At 41.9% G+C, this 20,531-nt stretch overlaps 1 protein-coding gene across 1 annotated transcript in view; it reads left to right on the top strand.

The window, feature by feature from the left end:
• NISCH (nischarin) overlaps positions 1–20,531 on the top strand; it is a 670,823-nt gene that overhangs the window by 431,659 nt on the left and 218,633 nt on the right. Inside the window, 1 exon segment of the mRNA XM_053721022.1 lies at positions 1,031–1,086. Coding sequence (XP_053576997.1) covers positions 1,031–1,086 — 56 coding nt within the window.

Raw genomic sequence — 20,531 nt, 5'->3', positions numbered from 1 at the left:
TTGACAAACACAAATAAGTGTGTTTTATAGCAGCAACACATAAAAGATTGATGACAGTAACAGCCAAAGTGCAGTGTTTGTGTAAAAAACGCATACAACAAAAATGACCACTACATTTGGCCAGGTGTTGTGACTAAGGGGCTTCACAAAAAGACGTGACATGGCCCTTTTTGGAATACCCTGCGGTGTCTACTTTTGTAAATGGTATGCCATGATGGGGTAATTTTCATTCCTGGGCTGCTATAATGTATGAAAGGCAACTTAAGCCCAGAAAAAGAATGTGGCATATTTCTATGTAAATGGGTAGGCCCTATGTTGGGCCTTGTAAATTTCAGAAATCTCAGAAAACCTGTACATGGGGGGTATCGTTATACTTATGGGACATAGCTGAACACAAGTATGGGTGTTTTATTGCAGTAATATATTTCAGGATGATGATATTCACAATAAAATCGTTAGGAAAACTTAAAATTTCTTAATTTCTCACACTTACTTTGAATTTTTTCATATAAAATTATAGTTGAGAAATAAATATGTGATGCCAAAAGAAAGCGCTATTTGTCCTCTAAAAAACAATATATAATTAGTGTGGGTGCACTTAATGTGAAAGGGGTAAATTATGGTTGAAAAGACATAGCTGAAATTCAAGGTTTTGTTTAGAACTTGGACAATTGCCTATGTCATGAAAGGGTTAAATGAAATAAGATGTTGTTTACACTTGGTCCCATCCCCTCTCCAATGTGTCCCATTTAACAGATTCAAAAATATAAATATTCTGAAATCCAAACTGTTCTCGAAATCCAAACCTTTTTTGATCCCAAGCAGTTTGTATTTTACTTGTTAGAAAATGTCATATTTTATAATTTCAGTATATTGATTTATTGGGGGGGGGGGGGGGGGGGGGACCTAAAGTATAAACCAACAATGTGCTTTACATGTGTCATGTATGCTCTAAATCTCTGTACATGCATAGAAAAATTATTTCCAGCCTAAAATCCTCGCCTTCTTTTTCTTTTCTTTTCTATTCTAGGTAATCACTCTTAATAGAAAAGTAAATCATGGCAACAAAGATGTAATGATGGCCAGGTAAGTTGTTAGTTTAATTCAAGTTGACATACATCTGCAGCAAAAAAAAGTATCATACAGCCTAAGAAGCACATACAAATTCCTAATTTCCCCACTTATTTGTACTAGTGAATTCATTAGGAAATTTAAAGGGACATAAACCCCCAAAATGTTTCTTTCATGATTTAAATAGATCTTACAATTTTACAATTTTATCTAATTTGCTTCATACTCTTGGTATCCTTTGTTGTAATGCACTACTGGGAGATAGATGAAAGACAATGAGTAGAGGCATATATGTGCAGCCACCATTCAGCAGCTTTTGAGCCTACCCTTGGTATACTTTCAACAAAGTATACAAGGAAAACCAAACAGATATTAGAAATAACTTCCCACTTAACATAACAGGGCTGTGAGTGCTGCTGCAGTTCTCTCCACATAGCGTGCTAGTACCCACTAATCCATTACTGTTCTACTCTATCTGTAGGCAGGTTTCCTGCTTAAGTATTTGTTAAGGCTATTGGTTCCTTGTTCTTCACAAAGGATCATCTATTTGTTCATACCTGACTCATAGAGGTCACATATAGCTATGTAGATACTGCCAAAGCATTTTACATCTGATTGTACTGACACAGTTGGTGTAAAATGGTTTGACAATGTTATGGCAACTTATAGATCAACACTATACTACAGTATTTTATTTCTCTTGTTAAGTGTAGTCAGTCCACGGGTCATCCATTACTTATGGAATATATCTCTTCCTAACAGGAAGCTGCAAGAGGATCACCCAAGCAGAGCTGCTATATAGCTCCTCCCCTCCCCTCACATGTCATATTCAGTCATTCTCTTGCAGCCTAACTAAAGATAGGTCGCTGTGAGAGGTCTGTGGTGTTTTCTCCAACATAGGTGTGTCCGGTCCACGGCGTCATCCTTACTTGTGGGATATTCTCTTCCCCAACAGGAAATGGCAAAGAGCCCAGCAAAGCTGGTCACATGATCCCTCCTAGGCTCCGCCTTCCCCAGTCATTCTCTTTGCCGTTGTACAGGCAACATCTCCACGGAGATGGCTTAGAGTTTTTTGGTGTTTAAATGTAGTTTTTATTCTTCAATCAAGAGTTTGTTATTTTAAAATAGTGCTGGTATGTACTATTTACTCTGAAACAGAAAAGAGATGAAGATTTCTGTTTGTAAGAGGAAAATGATTTTAGCAACCGTTACTAAAATCGATGGCTGTTTCCACACAGGACTGTTGAGAGGAATTAACTTCAGTTGGGGGAAACAGTGAGCAGACTTTTGCTGCTTGAGGTATGACACATTTCTAACAAGACTTGGTAATGCTGGAAGCTGTCATTTTCCCTATGGGATCCGGTAAGCCATTTTTATTAAATAAGAATAAAGGGCTTCACAAGGGCTTTTAAGACTGGTAGACATTTTCTTGGCTAAAACGATTGATATATAAGCATTTTTAATATTTCATACTTTTTCACATTTTCAGTAATAAAGTGTGTTCAGTTTAAAATTTAAAGTGACAGTAACGGTTTTATTTTAAAACGTTTTTTGTACTTTGTTATCAAGTTTATGCCTGTTTAACATGTCTGAACTATCAGATAGACTGTGTTCTGTATGTGGGGAAGCCAAGGTTCCTTCTCATTTAAATAGATGTGATTTATGTGACACAAAATTTAGAGAAAATGATGCCCAAGATGATTCCTCAAGTGAGGGGAGTAAGCATGGTACTGCATCATCCCCTCCTTCGTCTACGCCAGTCTTGCCCACACAGGAGGCCCCTAGTACATCTAGTGCGCCAATACTCCTTACTATGCAACAATTAACGGCTGTAATGGATAATTCTATCAAAAACATTTTAGCCAAAATGCCCACTTATCAGCGAAAGCGCGACTGCTCTGTTTTAGAAAATACTGAAGAGCATGAGGACGCTGATGATATTGGTTCTGAAGTGCCCCTACACCAGTCTGAGGGGGCCAGGGAGGTTTTGTCTGAGGGAGAAATTTCAGATTCAGGGAAAATTTCTCAACAAGCTGAACCTGATGTGATTACATTCAAATTTAAATTGGAACATCTCCGCGCTCTGCTTAAGGAGGTGTTATCTACTCTGGATGATTGTGAGAATTTGGTCATTCCAGAGAAATTATGTAAGATGGACAAGTTCCTAGAGGTCCCGGGGCCCCCCGAAGCTTTTCCTATACCCAAGCGGGTGGCGGACATTGTAAACAAAGAATGGGAAAGGCCCGGCATACCTTTTGTCCCTCCCCCTATTTTTAAGAAATTGTTTCCTATGGTCGACCCCAGAAAGGACTTATGGCAGACAGTCCCCAAGGTCGAGGGGGCGGTTTCTACTCTAAACAAACGCACTACTATCCCTATAGAAGATAGTTGTGCTTTCAAAGATCCTATGGATAAAAAATTAGAGGGTTTGCTTAAAAAGATGTTTGTTCAGCAAGGTTACCTTCTACAACCAATTTCATGCATTGTTCCTGTCACTACAGCAGCGTGTTTCTGGTTCGATGAACTAGAAAAGTCGCTCAATAAAGATTCTTCTTATGAGGAGATTATGGACAGAATTCATGCTCTCAAATTGGCTAACTCTTTTACTTTAGACGCCACTTTGCAATTGGCTAGATTAGCGGCGAAAAATTCTGGGTTTGCTATTGTGGCGCGCAGAGCGCTTTGGCTAAAATCTTGGTCAGCGGATGCGTCTTCCAAGAACAAATTGCTTAACATTCCTTTCAAGGGGAAAACGCTGTTTGGCCCTGACTTGAAAGAGATTATTTCTGATATCACTGGGGGTAAGGGCCACGCCCTTCCTCAGGATAGGTCTTTCAAGGCTAAAAATAAACCAAATTTTCGTTCCTTTCGCAGAAACGGACCAGCCCCAAGTGCTACATCCTCTAAGCAAGAGGGTAATACTTCTCAAGCCAAGCCAGCCTGGAGGCCAATGCAAGGCTGGAACAAAGGTAAGCAGGCCAAGAAACCTGCCACTGCTACCAAGACAGCATGAGATGTTGGCCCCCGATCCGGGACCGGATCTGGTGGGGGGCAGACTTTCTCTCTTCGCTCAGGCTTGGGCAAGAGATGTTCTGGATCCTTGGGCGCTAGAAATAGTCTCCCAAGGTTATCTTCTGGAATTCAAGGGGCTTCCCCCAAGGGGGAGGTTCCACAGGTCTCAATTGTCTTCAGACCACATAAAAAGACAGGCATTCTTACATTGTGTAGAAGACCTGTTAAAAATGGGAGTGATTCATCCTGTTCCATTAGGAGAACAAGGGATGGGATTCTACTCCAATCTGTTCATAGTTCCCAAAAAAGAGGGAACATTCAGACCAATCTTAGATCTCAAGATCCTAAACAAGTTTCTCAAGGTTCCATCGTTCAAAATGGAAACCATTCGGACAATTCTTCCTTCCATCCAGGAAGGTCAATTCATGACCACGGTGGATTTAAAGGATGCGTATCTACATATTCCTATCCACAAGGAACATCATCGGTTCCTAAGGTTCGCCTTTCTGGACAAGCATTACCAGTTTGTGGCACTTCCATTCGGATTAGCCACTGCTCCAAGAATTTTCACAAAGGTACTAGGGTCCCTTCTAGCGGTGCTACGACCAAGGGGCATTGCAGTAGTACCTTACTTGGACGACATACTGATTCAAGCATCGTCCCTACCACAAGCAAAGGCTCATAGGACATTGTCCTGGCCTTTCTCAGATCTCACGGGTGGAAAGTGAACGTAGAAAAAAGTTCTCTATCTCCGTCAACAAGAGTTCCCTTCTTGGGAACAATAATAGACTCCTTAGAAATGAGGATTTTTCTGACAGAGGCCAGAAAATCAAAACTTCTAAGCTCTTGTCAAGTACTTCATTCTTTTCCTCTTCCTTCCATAGCGCAGTGCATGGAAGTAATAGGTTTGATGGTCGCGGCAATGGACATAGTTCCTTTTGCGCGAATTCATCTGAGACCATTACAACTGTGCATGCTCAGTCAGTGGAATGGGGATTATACAGACTTGTCTCCGACGATACAAGTAGATCAGAGGACCAGAGATTCACTCCGTTGGTGGCTGACCCTGGACAACCTGTCACAGGGGATGAGCTTCCGCAGACCAGAGTGGGTCATTGTCACGACCGACGCCAGTCTGGTGGGCTGGGGCGCGGTCTGGGAACTCCTGAAAGCTCAGGGTCTTTGGTCTCGGGAAGAATCTCTTCTCCCGATAAATATTCTGGAACTGAGAGCGATATTCAATGCTCTCAAGGCTTGGCCTCAGCTAGCAAAGGCCAAATTCATACGGTTTCAATCGGACAACATGACGACTGTTGCGTATATCAACCATCAAGGGGGAACAAGGAGTTCCCTGGCGATGGAAGAAGTGACCAAAATCATTCAATGGGCGGAGACTCACTCCTGCCACTTGTCTGCAATCCACATCCCAGGAGTGGAAAATTGGGAAGCGGATTTTCTGAGTCGTCAGACATTTCATCCGGGGGAGTGGGAACTCCATCCGGAAATCTTTGCCCAAATTACTCAATTGTGGGGCATTCCAGACATGGATCTGATGGCCTCTCGTCAGAACTTCAAGGTTCCTTGCTACGGGTCCAGATCCAGGGATCCCAAGGCGACTCTAGTAGATGCACTAGTAGCACCTTGGACCTTCAACCTAGCTTATGTATTCCCACCGTTTCCTCTCATCCCCAGGCTGGTAGCCAGGATCAATCAGGAGAGGGCATCAGTGATCTTGATAGCTCCTGCGTGGCCACGCAGGACTTGGTATGCAGACCTGGTGAATATGTCATCGGCTCCACCATGGAAGCTACCTTTGAGACGGGACCTTCTTGTTCAAGGTCCGTTCGAACATCCGAATCTGGCCTCACTCCAACTGACTGCTTGGAGATTGAACGCTTGATTTTATCAAAGCGAGGGTTCTCAGATTCTGTCATTGATACTCTTGTTCAGGCCAGAAAGCCTGTAACTAGAAAAATCTACCATAAAATATGGAAAAAATATATCTGTTGGTGTGAATCTAAAGGATTCCCATGGAACAAGATAAAAATTCCTAAGATTCTATCCTTTCTTCAAGAAGGTTTGGAGAAAGGATTATCTGCAAGTTCTTTGAAGGGACAGATTTCTGCTTTATCTGTTTTACTTCACAAAAAGCTGGCGGCTGTGCCAGATGTTCAAGCTTTTGTTCAGGCTCTGGTTAGAATCAAGCCTGTTTACAAACCTTTGACTCCTCCTTGGAGTCTCAATTTAGTTCTTTCAGTTCTTCAGGGGGTTCCGTTTGAACCCTTACATTCCGTAGATATTAAGTTATTATCTTGGAAAGTTTTGTTTTTGGTTGCAATTTCTTCTGCTAGAAGAGTTTCAGAGTTATCTGCTCTGCAGTGTTCTCCTCCTTATCTGGTGTTCCATGCAGATAAGGTGGTTTTGCGTACTAAACCTGGTTTTCTTCCGAAAGTTGTTTCTAACAAAAACATTAACCAGGAGATAGTCGTGCCTTCTTTGTGTCCGAATCCAGTTTCAAAGAAGGAACGTTTGTTGCACAATTTGGATGTAGTTCGTGCTCTAAAATTCTATTTAGATGCTACAAAGGATTTCAGACAAACATCTTCCTTGTTTGTTGTTTATTCTGGTAAAAGGAGAGGTCAAAAAGCAACTTCTACCTCTCTCTCTTTTTGGCTTAAAAGCATCATCAGATTGGCTTACGAGACTGCCGGACGGCAGCCTCCTGAAAGAATCACAGCTCATTCCACTAGGGCCGTGGCTTCCACATGGGCCTTCAAGAACGAGGCTTCTGTTGATCAGATATGTAAGGCAGCGACTTGGTCTTCACTGCACACTTTTACTAAATTTTACAAATTTGATACTTTTGCTTCTTCTGAGGCTATTTTTGGGAGAAAGGTTTTGCAAGCCGTGGTGCCTTCCATCTAGGTGACCTGATTTGCTCCCTCCCATCATCCGTGTCCTAAAGCTTTGGTATTTGTTCCCACAAGTAAGGATGACGCCGTGGACCGGACACACCTATGTTGGAGAAAACAGAATTTATGTTTACCTGATAAATTACTTTCTCCAACGGTGTGTCCGGTCCACGGCCCGCCCTGGTTTTTTAATCAGGTCTGATAATTTATTTTCTTTAACTACAGTCACCACGGTATCATATGATTTCTCCTATGCAAATATTCCTCCTTTACGTCGGTCGAATGACTGGGGAAGGCGGAGCCTAGGAGGGATCATGTGACCAGCTTTGCTGGGCTCTTTGCTATTTCCTGTTGGGGAAGAGAATATCCCACAAGTAAGGATGACGCCGTGGACCGGACACACCGTTGGAGAAAGTAATTTATCAGGTAAACATAAATTCTGTTTTTTAACTTAGTTTATTTCTTCAATCAAAAGTTTGTTATTTTAAATGGCACCGGAGTGTGCTGTTTGTTCTCAGGCAGCATTAGAAGAAGAATCTGCCTGCGTTTTCTATGATCTTAGCAGACGTAACTAAGATCCACTGGCTGTTCTCATCTGAGGAGTGAGGTAACTTCAGAAAAGGGGAATAGCAAGCAGGGCCCCCCTGCAAACGAGGTATGTGCAGTAAATTATTTTTCTGAGGAATGGAATTGACTGAGAAAATACTGCTGATACCAATGTAACGTAAGTTCAGCCTTAAATGCAGTGATAGCGACTGGTATTAGGCTGATGAGTGTGTGTACACTGAATGTATTTTTCTAAGGAATGGAATTGACTGAAAATACTGTTAATACTGAAATAATGTATGAGCCTTAACTGCAGTAAAAGCAACTGGTAGCAGGCTTATTAATAATACTTCATAACTTTTAAAATGTATGTTCAAAACGTTTAATGGCATGTTAATCGTTTTTTGTGAGGTACTTGGTGATAAAACTTATTGGGGCATGATTTTTACCACATGGCCATCTTTGTTTTCTACATAGAAACAGTTATCTGAGCTTCCCCACTGTTGTAATATGAGTGGGAGGGGCCTATTTTAGCGCTTTTTTTGCGCAGTAAAAATTCAGTCACAATCTGTCTACTTAATCCTCCATGATCCAGATCGTCTCTAGAGAGCTCAGGGGTCTTCAAAATTCATTTTGAGGGAGGTAATCAGTCACAGCAGACCTGTGACAGTGTGTTTTGACTGTTAAAAACGTTAATTATTAAATTGTTATCCGTTTTTGGGTATTAAGGGGTTAATCATCCATTTGCTGGTGGGTGCAATCCTTTGCTAACTTAATACATTTACTGTGAAAAATTGGTTGCTATAACTATTTTGGTTCATTGTTATTTCAACTGTGACAGCTTTTTGTGCTTCTTAAAGGCACAGTAGCGTTTTTTATATTGCTTGTAAATTTATTTAGAAAAGTATTTCCAAGCTTGCTAGTCTCATTGCTAGTCTGTTTAAACATGTCTGACTCAGATGAATCTCTTTGTTCACTATGTTTAAAGGCCAATGTGGAGCCCAATAGAAATTTGTGTACTAATTGCATTGATGTTACTTTAAATAAAAGTCAATCTTTACATGTAAAGAAATTATCACCAGACAACGAGGGGGAAGTTATGCCAACTAACTCTCCTCACGTGTCAGTACCTTCGCCTCCCGCTCAGGAGGTGCGTGATTTTGTGGCGCCAAGTACATCAGGGAGGCCCTTACAAATCACTTTGCAAGACATGGCTACTGTTATGACAGAAGTATTATCTAAATTGCCACAATTAAGAGGCAAGCGCGATAGCTCTGGGTTAAGGACAGAGCGCGCGGATGAGGTGAGAGCCATGTCAGATACTGCGTCACAGTTTGCAGAACATGAAGACGGAGAGCTTCATTCTGTGGGTGACGGATCTGATCCAGGGAGACTGGATTCAGAGATTTCTAATTTTAAATTTAAGCTTGAGAACCTCCGCATATTGCTAGGGGAGGTATTAGCGGCTCTGAATGATTGTAACACGGTTGCAATTCCAGAAAAATTATGTAGGTTGGATAGATACTATGCGGTACCGTTGTGTACTGACGTGTTTCCTATAAGGCTTACAGAGATTATTAGCAAGAAGTGGGATAGACCTGGTGTGCCTTTTTCCCCTCCTCCCATATTTAGGAAAATGTTTCCTATAGACGCCACCACACAAGACTTATGGCAGACGGTCCCTAAGGTGGAGGGAGCAGTTTCTACTTTAGCTAAGCGTACCACTATCCCGGTGGAGGATAGTTGTGCCTTTTCAGATCCAATTGATAAAAAATTAGAAGGTTACCTTAAGAAAATGTTTGTTCAACAAGGTTTTATCTTACAGCCCCTTGCATGCATTGCGCCTGTCACTGCTGCGGCGGCATTCTGGTTTGAGTCTCTGGAAGAGGCCATTCGCACAGCTCCATTGCTAACGCATTTGTTTCTGATGCCGTCGTACATTTAACCAAACTTACGGCTAAGAACTCCGGATTCGCCATCTAAGCGCGCAGAGCGCTATGGCTTAAATCCTGGTCAGCTGACGTGACTTCTAAATCTAAATTGCTTAATATTCCTTTCAAAGGGCAGACCTTATTCGGGCCCGGCTTGAAAGAAATTATAGCTGACCTTACGGGAGGTAAGGGCCATGCTCTACCTCAGGACAGGGCCAAATCAAAGGCCAAACAGTCTAATTTTCGTGCCTTTCGTAACTTCAAGGCAGGAGCAGCATCAACTTCCTCCGCTCCAAAACAGGAAGGAGCTGTTGCTCGTTGCAGACAGGGCTGGAAAGTTAACCAGTCCTGGAACAAGGGCAAGCAGGCCAAGAAACCTGCTGCTGCCCCTAAGACAGCATGAAGAGAGGGCCCCCTATCCGGAAACGGATCTAGTGGGGGGCAGACTTTCTCTCTTCGCCCAGGCTTGGGCAAGAGATGTCCAGGATCCCTGGGCGTTGGAGATCATATCTCAGGGATATCTCCTGGACTTCAAAACTTCTCCTCCACGAGGGAGATTTCATCTTTCAAGGTTATCAGCAAACCAAATAAAGAAAGAGGCGTTTCTACGCTGTGTACAAGACCTCTTACTAATGGGGGTGATCCACCCAGTTCCGCGGACGGAACACGGGCAAGGATTCTATTCAAATCTATTTGTGGTTCCCAAGAAAGAGGGAACCTTCAGACCAATCTTGGACTTAAAAATCCTAAACAAATTCCTAAGAGTTCCATCATTCAAAATGGAAACTATTCGAACCATCCTTCCCATGATCCAAGAGGGTCAGTACATGACCACAGTGGACTTAAAGGATGCCTACCTTCACATACCGATTCACAAGGATCATTATCGGTACCTAAGATTTGCTTTCCTAGGCAGGCATTACCAGTTTGTAGCTCTTCCCTTCGGATTAGCTACGGCTCCAAGAATCTTTACAAAAGTTCTGGGCTCACATTCTGATACAAGCGTCAAGTTTTCAAACTGCCAAGTCTCATACAGAGATAGTTCTGGCATTTCTGAGGTCGCATGGGTGGAAGGTGAACGTGGAAAAGAGTTCTCTATTACCACTTACAAGGGCTCCCTTTCTAGGGACTCTTATAGATTCTGTAGAGATGAAAATTTACCTGACGGAGGCCAGGTTATCAAAACTTCTAAATGCTTGCCGTGTCCTTCATTCCATTCCACACCCGTCAGTAGCTCAGTGCATGGAAGTAATCGGCTTAATGGTAGCGGCAATGGACATAGTACCATTTGCGCGCCTGCATCAAGAGACCAGAGATTCTTTTCTATGGTGGCTTTCTCGGCCACATCTGTCCAAGGGGATGACCTTTCGCAGGCCAGATTGGACGATTGTAACAACAGACGCCAGCCTTCTAGGCTGGGGCGCAGTCTGGAACTCACTGAAGGCTCAGGGACTATGGACTCAGGAGGAGAAACTCCTCCCAATAAATATCTGGAATTAAGAGCAATATTCAATGCTCTCCTAGCTTGGCCTCAGTTAGCAACTCTGAGGTTCATCAGATTTCAGTCGGACAACATCACGACTGTGGCTTACATCAACCATCAAGGGGGATCCAGAAGTTCCCTAGCGATGTTGGAAGTCTCAAAGATAATTTGCTGGGCAGAGTCTCACTCTTGCCACCTGTCAGCGATTTACATCCCAGGCGTGGAGAACTGGGAGGCGGATTTTCTAAGTCGCCAGACTTTTCATCCGGGGGAGTGGGAACTTCATCCGGAGGTCTTTGCTCAACTGATTCATCGTTGGGGCAAACCAGATCTGGATCTCATGGCGTCTCGCCAGAACGCCAAGCTTCCTTGTTACGGATCCAGGTCCAGGGACCCGGGAGCGGTGCTGATAGATGCTCTGACAGCCCCTTGGGTCTTCAACATGGCTTATGTGTTTCCACCATTTCCGATGCTTCCTTGTTTGATTGCCACGCAGGACCTGGTATGCAGACCTAGTGGACATGTCGTCCTGCCCACCGTGGTCTCTGCCTCTGAGACAGGACCTTCTAATTCAGGGTCCTTTCAACCATCCAAATCTAATTTCTCTGAGGCTGACTGCATGGAGATTGAACGCTTGATTCTATCAAAGCGTGGCTTCTCGGAGTCGGTTATTGATACCTTAATACAGGCTAGGAAGCCTGTTACCAGAAGAATTTACCATAAGATATGGCGTAAATATTTATATTGGTGCGAATCCAAGAGTTACTCATGGAGTAAGGTTAGGATTCCTAGGATATTGTCTTTTCTACAAGAGGGTTTAGAAAAGGGCTTATCTGCTAGTTCGTTAAAGGGACAGATTTCTGCTCTGTCTATTCTTCTACACAAACGTCTGGCAGAAGTTCCAGACGTTCAGGCTTTTTGTCAGGCTTTAGCTAGGATTAAGCCTGTGTTTAAGACTGTTGCTCCGCCGTGGAGCTTAAACTTAGTTCTTAACGTTCTTCAAGGCGTTCCATTTGAACCCCTTCATTCCATTGATATCAAGCTGTTATCCTGGAAGGTTCTGTTTTTGATGGCTATTTCCTCGGCTCGAAGAGTCTCTGAGTTATCTGCCTTACATTGTGATTCTCCTTATCTGATTTTTCATTCAGACAAGGTAGTTCTGCGTACTAAACCTGGGTTCTTACCTAAGGTAGTTACTAACAGGAATATCAATCAAGAGATTGTTGTTCCATCACTGTGTCCTAACCCTTCTTCAAAGAAGGAACGACTTTTGCATAATCTGGACGTAGTCCGTGCCCTGAAGTTCTATTTGCAGGCAACTAAAGATTTTCGCCAAACTTCTTCCCTGTTTGTCGTTTACTCTGGACAGAGAAGAGGTCAAAAGGCTTCGGCTACCTCTCTCTCTTTTTGGCTTTGTAGCATAATACGTTTAGCCTATGAGACTGCTGGACAGCAGCCTCCTGAAAGGATTACAGCTCATTCTACTAGAGCTGTGGCTTCCACCTGGGCCTTTAAAAATGAGGCTTCTGTTGAACAGATTTGCAAGGCTGCAACTTGGTCTTCACTTCACACTTTTTAAAAATTTTACAAATTTGACACTTTTGCTTCTTCGGAGGCTATTTTTGGGAGAAAGGTGCTTCAGGCAGTGGTTCCTTCTGTTTAAGGTTCCTGCCTTGTCCCTCCCTTCATCCGTGTACTTTAGCTTTGGTATTGGTATTCCATAAGTAATGGATGACCCGTGGACTGACTACACTTAACAAGAGAAAACATAATTTATGCTTACCTGATAAATTTATTTCTCTTGTAGTGTAGTCAGTCCACGGCCCGCCCTGTCTTTAAGGCAGATCTAAATTTTAATTAAACTCCAGTCACCACTGCACCCTATGGTTTCTCCTTTCTCGTCTGGTTTTGGTCGAATGACTGAATATGACATGTATTTCATCCTTACTTATGGGATATTGCCTCCTGGTCAGCAGGAGAAGGCAAAGAGCTCCACAGCAGAGCTGCATAAATAGCTTCTCCGCCCCCCCCCCCCCCAACCCAGTCATACTCTTTGCCTGTGTTAGTGATAGGAAGAGGTAAAGTGAGGTGTTAGTTTAGATTCTTCAATCAAGTTATTTATTTTTAAATGGTTCCAAAGTGTACTATTTTATTACATGGCAGCTTCTGGAAAGACTATGGGAACTGGTGGATATTTTTACTCTACTGTGCCTCCCATGATTGTGCTGCATTTCTGTATATGGTCTTAGAGGTTGTTACCAAGACCCTTCTGCTTTCATAGGACCTCAGGAGGAAGAGTGGACCTCTTGACACTGTGAAATTGACATGTTGTTCCTCAGCATGGAGGTAAGTGCAGTTTTTATTCTGGAAGCGCTGCAGCATATCTCAGAATAACTGTGCTTGAAATGTTATATGGGGGCTAGATGCATTAAAAGGCGTCACTTTAACTCATGTGGTGATGAAGCTTAGAAACGCTGGGGTATGTAGAAGAAATCCAGCATAGTGTATTATCCAGACACACTGGCATTATCGTTTAGCCTAGAAGCGCTGGGACATACTGTATGGGTATTTTCTGTTAACGGGCACATGGAATGAAAGTGTTCCAGTTTATTTTATTAGAGGTAGCTGATGCTGGGGACTGTTCCGAAGGGGATACGTTTTGTTTAAGGCTTCAATACATGGCGGTTTGTTTATGGCATAACTTTAATTCGGCTGGCCGTTTCTTATCACACCCACAAAGGGTGGGACTTGGTTTTGCGCGCTTTGTAGCGCAGTTTCTACTTGAGTTCCGGTTAAGCTGATTCTCCTCACGACTCCTAAGTCTGCTTGTGGTGACATTTTACAAGCGACTTTAGGTGCGTCATACTGCGGAGTTGAGATTGTCACATGGGGGCAGGTAGGAGCTGCGGCGAGGTGACAGAGTAAATTTGGAAGTATACAGTGGTTTTTTTTCTATAAAGCTATAGTGTAGAGAATGTGAAGTTTGCTCTCTGCCATATATTTAAAATTTTTAATTCTGCTAGCAGTACTCCGCAGAGTATTTATTATTACCACAATTATTATCAGTGATTTTGACCAAGCTTGCCATTTGTTAGGTTATCAAAATGGATGACCTTGAACAGAGTACATGCCCTATGTGTTTAGATGCCATTGTGGAACCCCCTGTTACGCTTTGTCCCTCATGCATTGAAAGGGCTTTACAGTGTAAAGAAAAAAATTTCTTTATTAAAGATACATCTAATGAATGTCCTCAGACGGATGAAATTCAGAGTATGCCGCATCTTTCTACCCAAGCGTCACAGCCTTTAACGCCCGCACAGCTGACACCATAATCTTCAACGGCATCTGCTTCATTTACTCTGCAGGTTATGGCTGCAGTTATGTCATCCACTCTTACAGAAGTTTTATCTAAGTTGCCAGTGTTACAAGGCAAACACAGCAGGACAGAGGCCCACGTGGTCCCTGCAACTTCTGATACCTTAATGGCTACCTCCGATATACCTTCCCAGGGCTCTGAATTGAGAGGTAGGCCTTTCTGAGGGTGAACTGTCTGACTCAGGAAGTGCATTACCCCAGACAGATTCGGACGTAATGTCCTTCAGATTTAAACTTGAACATCTCCGCCTTTTGCTATGAGAGGTTTTGGACGACTGTCACTCTATTGTGGTCCCGCCAGAAAAATTGAGTAAGATGGACAAATACTTAGAGGTTCCTTCTTATTCCGATGTGTTCCCGGTACCTAAGAGAATTTCGGAAATTATTACGAGGGAATGGGAGAGACCGGGTATCCCGTACTCCCCTTCCCCTATTTTTAGGAAAATGTATCCTATAGCTGACACCGAGTCCTTTCACATGGTTGCGTCTTCAATGACGCGAGTGTGTCATTTCCGGATGTTGTTAGCACCGAAAAAAAAAATTCTGTTTGTGTTGTGCGTCATACTTGGCGCCAAATATTTTTATTATTTAAAACCCCATTCATATATGCCTCTTGCCTTTTTTTCTCTATCAGAGGGCTATGCTGTTTGCATTTTTTTCCCATTGCTGAAACTGCCATATAAAGAAATTGATAATTTTGCTTTATATGTTGTTTTTTTCTCTTACATTTGCAAGCTGTCTTAATCTGATCCTGTCTCAGAAATCACTGTTGGAACCCTGCTGCCTGATAACAGTTCTACCAAAGCTAAGTGCATTTGTTGTAAACTTGTGGAGATTATATCTCCAGCTGTGGTTTGTAATAGTTGTCATGATAAACTTTTACATGCAGAGAATGTGTCCATCAGTAATAGTACATTGCCTGTTGCTGTTCCTTCAACATCTAATGTACAAGATATACCTGGGAATTTAAAATAATTTATTGCTGATTCTATTCAGAAGGCTTTGTCTGCCATACCGTCTTCTAATAAACGTAAAAAGGTCTTTTAAAACTTCTCATAAAGTTGATGAAATTTCAAATGACTGACAACATACTGAATTATCCTCCTCTGATGAGGATCTATCTGATTAAGATGATCCTTCCACAGATATTGACACTGACAAATCTACTTATTTATTTAAAAATTTATTTAGAGTATATTCGTTCTTTGTTAAAAGAAGTGTCGATTACATTGGATATTGAGGAAACTCTTGATATTAAAACTAGTAAACGTTTAAATTCTGTTTATAAACCCCCTGTGGTTACTCCAGAGGTTTTTCCAGTTCCTGATGCTATTTCTGATATGATTTCTAAGGAATGGAATAGGCCTGGTACTTCTTTTATTCCTTCTTCAAGGTTTAAAAAATTGTATCCTTTGCCAGCAGTTACATTGGAGTTTTGGGAAAAGATCTCCAAAGTTGATGGGGCTATCTCTACTCTTTTTAAATGTACTACTATTCCTATGGAAGATAGTACTTCTTTTAAAGATCCTTTAAATAGGAAACTTAAATCTTATTTAAGGAAAGCTTATTTATATTCGGGTCATCTTCTCAGGCCTGCAATTTCTTTGGCTGATGTTGCAGCTGCATCAACTTTTTGGTTGGCAAATTTAGAGCAACAAGAAATGGATTCTGATTTGTCTAGCATTGTTCGCTTGCTTCAACATGCTAATCATTTTATTTGTGAAGCAATTTTTTATATCATCAAAATTGATGTTAAATCTATGTCTTTAGCTATTTTAGCTAGAAGAGCTTTGTGGCTTAAAGGGTCAGGAAACCCACATTTTTTATGTCATGATTTAGAAAGAGCTTGTAATTTCAAACAACTTTCTAATTTACTTCTATTATCCAATTTTCTTTATCGTCTTGATATCCTTTGCTGAAAAGCATATCTAGATAGGCTCAGTAGCTGCTGATTGGTGGCTGCACACAAATGCCTCGTGTGATTGGCTCACCCATCTGCATTGCTATTTCTTCAACAAAAGGTATCTAAAGAATGAAGCAAATTAGATAATAGAAGTAAATTGGAATATTGTTTAAAATAGTATTCTCTACCTGAATCATGAAAGAAAAATTTGGGTTTATTGTCCCTTTAAATCTTGGAATGCTGACATGACTTCTAAGTCCAGATTGCTATCTCTTTCTTTCCAAGTTAATAAGTTATTTAGTTCTCAGTTGGATTCGATTATTTCAACTGTCACTGAGGGAAGGGAGTTTTTTTGCCTCAGGGTAAAAGACCTAAGGGTAAATATAAAGCTTCTAGCTGTTTTCGTTCCCTTTGACAAAATAAGGAACAGAAACCTATTCCTTTCCCCCAAGGAATCTGTTTCCAGTTGGAAACCTTCTTCAAATTGGAATAAATCCAAGCCATTTAAGAAACCAAAGCCAGCCCCCAAGTCCGCATGAAACCAAGCCATTTAAGAAACCAAAGCCAGCCCCAAGTCCAGCTCAGCTGGTAGGGGGCAGATTAAGATTTTTCAAGGAGGTTTGGACAAATTCTGTCCAAAATCAATGGATTCTGAGTATTGTCTCTCAGCGGTACCGAATAGGATTCAGAGTAAGACCTCCTGTGAGAAGATATTTTCTCTCACGCATCCCAGCAAATCCAGTAAAGGCTCCAGTAAAGTGTGTTTCAGACCTGGAGTTTTCAGGGGCAATCATGCCAGTTCCATTTCAGGAACAGGGTCTGGGGTTTTATTCAAATCTATTCATTGTCCCAAAGAAAGAAAATTCATTCAGACCAGTTCTGGATTCGAAAATTTTGAATCGTTATGTAAGAGTACCAACTTTCAAAATGGTGACTATAAGGACTATTCTACCTTTTGTTCAGCAAGGGCATTATATGTCCACAATAGACTTACAGGATGTATATCTTCATTTTCGAATTCATCCAGATCATTATCAGTTTCTGAGATTCTCTTTTCTAGACAAGCATTACCAATTTGTCGCTCTTCCTTTTGGCCTAGCAACATCTCCAAGAATATTTTCAAAGGTTCTCGGTGCCCTACTCTCTGTAATCAGAGAGCGGGTATTGCGGTGTTTCCTTATTTGGACGATATCTTGGTACTAGCTCAGTCTTTACATTCTGCAGAATCTCACACGAATCAACTAGTATTGTTTCTTCGAAAACATGGTTGGAGGATCAATTTAGCCTAAAAGTTTCTTGATTCCTCAGACAAGGGTCACCTTTTTAGGTTTCCAGATAGATTCAGTTTCCATGACTCTGTCTCTAACAGACAAGAGACGTTTAAAAATTTTTGCAGCCTGTCGGAACCTTCAGTCTGTCATTCCCTTCAGTAACTATGTGCATGGAAGTTTTAGGTCTCATGACTGCAGCATCTGACGCGATCCCCTTTGCTCGTTTTCATATGAGACCTCTCCTGCTTTGTATGCTGAACCAATGGTGCACGGATTATACAAGGATATCACAATTAATTAATAACCTTAATTCCCAATGTTCGACTATCTCTGACTTGGTGGTTAGATCACCATCGTATAGTTCTAGGGGCCTCTTTCTCCAACATAGGTGTGTCCGGTCCACGGCGTCATCCTTACTTGTGGGATATTCTCTTCCCCAACAGGAAATGGCAAAGAGCCCAGCAAAGCTGGTCACATGATCCCTCCTAGGCTCCGCCTACCCCAGTCATTCTCTTTGCCGTTGCACAGGCAACATCTCCACGGAGATGGCGAAGAGTTTTTTGGTGTTTAAATGTAGTTTTTATCCTTCAATCAAGTGTTTGTTATTTTAAAATAGTGCTGGTATGTACTATTTACTCTGAAACAGAAAAGAGATGAAGATTTCTGTTTGTAAGAGGAAGATGATTTTAGCAAACGTTACTAAAATCGATTGCTGTTTCCACACAGGACTGTTGAGATGAAGTAACTTCAGTTGGGGGAAACAGTTTGCAGACTCTTCTGCTTGAGGTATGACTGGCCACATTTCTAACACGACTTGGTAATGCTGGAAGGCTGTCATTTTCCCTATGGGGACCGGTAAGCCATTTTCTTAGTTTAAGTAAAAGAATAAAGGGCTTCATAAGGGCTTATAAAACTGGTAGACATTTTTCTGGGCTAAAACGATTACTTTACTAAACATATTTGGCAGATTATAACTCTTATAGTTATTATAATCTTGGGGATTGTTTTAAGAAAAACGGCAGGCACTGTATTGGACACCTTTTTCAGATGGGGGCCTTTCTAGTCATAGGCAGAGCCTCATTTTCTCGCCACTAATGCGCAGTTGTTTTTGGAGAGCAAGGCATGCAGATGCATGTGTGAGGAGCTAAGAACTACTGAAAAAGCTTATAGAAGGTGTCATTTGGTATCGTATTCCCCTCTGGGCTTGGTTGGGTCTCAGCAAAGCAGACACCTAGGACTGTATAGGGGTTAAATGTAAAAACGGCTCTGGTTCCGTTATTTTAAGGGTTAAAGCTTTCAAATTTGGTGAATTTTGAACAATTCCTTCATACTTTTTCACATATTCAGTAATAAAGTGTGTTCAGTTTAAAATTTAAAGTGACAGTAACGGTTTTATTTTAAAACGTTTTTTGTGCTTTGTTGACAAGTTTTTAAGCCTGTTTAACATGTCTGAACCATCAGATAAGCGATGTTCTATATGTATGAAAGCCAAGGTTTCTCCCCATTTAAATATATGTGATGATTGTGACATAGTGTCCAAAAAAAGTAGGGACAATGATACCACAGATAACGATATTGCCCAAGATGATTCCTCAAATGAGGGGAGTAAGCATGGTACTGCATCATCCCCTTCTGTGTCTACACCAGTTTTGCCCACACAAGAGGCCCCTAGTACATCTAGTGCGCCAATACTTATTACCATGCAACAATTAACGGCTGTTATGGATAATTCTATTGCAAATATTTTATCTAAAATGCCTACTTATCAGAGAAAGCGCGATTGCTCTGTTTTAAACACTGAAGAGCAAGAGGACGCTGATGATAACGGTTCTGACATACCCTCACACCAATCTGAAGGGGCCAGGAGGAAGGTTTTGTCTGAGGGAGAAATTTCAGATTCAGGAAAAATTTCTCAACAAGCTGAACCTGATGTTGTAACATTTAAATTTAAATTAGAACATCTCCGCGCACTGCTTAAGGAGGTATTATCTACTCTGGATGATTGTGACAATTTGGTCATTCCAGAGAAATTATGTAAGATGGACAAGTTCCTAGAGGTTCCGGTGCCCCCCGATGCTTTTCCTATACCCAAGCGGGTGGCGGACATAGTAAATAAGGAGTGGGAAAGGCCCGGCATACCTTTTGTTCCTCCCCCTATATTTAAGAAATTATTTCCTATAGTCGACCCCAGAAAGGACTTATGGCAGACAGTCCCCAAGGTCGAGGGGGCGGTCTCTACTCTAAACAAACGCACTACTATTCCCATAGAAGATAGTTGTGCTTTCAAAGATCCTATGGATAAAAAATTAGAGGGTTTGCTTAAAAAGATGTTTGTTCAGCAAGGTTACCTTCTACAACCAATTTCATGCATTGTTCCTGTCACTACGGCAGCGTGTTTCTGGTTCGAAGAACTAGAAAAGTCGCTCAATAAAGAATCTTCGTATGAGGAGGTTATGGACAGAGTTCAAGCACTTAAATTGGCTAACTCTTTTATTTTAGATGCCGCTTTGCAATTAGCTAGATTAGCGGCGAAAAATTCAGGGTTTGCTATCGTGGCGCGCAGAGCGCTTTGGCTAAAGTCTTGGTCAGCGGATGTGTCTTCCAAGACAAAATTGCTTAACATCCCTTTCAAGGGTAAAACACTGTTTGGTCCTGATTTGAAAGAGATTATTTCAGACATCACCGGGGGAAAGGGCCACGCCCTTCCTCAGGATAGGTCTTTTAAGGCTAAAAATAAGCCTAATTTTCGTCCCTTTCGCAGAAACGGACCAGCCTCTATTTCTACATCCTCTAAGCAAGAGGGTAATACTTCTCAACCCAAACCAGCCCTGAGACCGGGGCAAGGCTGGAACAAGGGTAAGCAGACCAAGAAGCCTGCCACTGCTACCAAAACAGCATGAAGGGATGGCCCCCGATCCGGGACCGGATCTGGTGGGGGGCAGACTTTCTCTCTTTGCTCAGGCTTGGGCAAGAGATGTTCAGGATCCTTGGGCACTAGAAATAGTGTCTCAGGGTTATCTCCTGGAA

Source organism: Bombina bombina, chromosome 7 (genome assembly GCF_027579735.1).
Source record: "Bombina bombina isolate aBomBom1 chromosome 7, aBomBom1.pri, whole genome shotgun sequence".
Lineage (NCBI taxonomy): Eukaryota > Metazoa > Chordata > Amphibia > Anura > Bombinatoridae > Bombina > Bombina bombina.
Note: the sequence above shows the minus strand (reverse complement) of the source record. Positions and strands in the feature narration are given on the sequence as shown.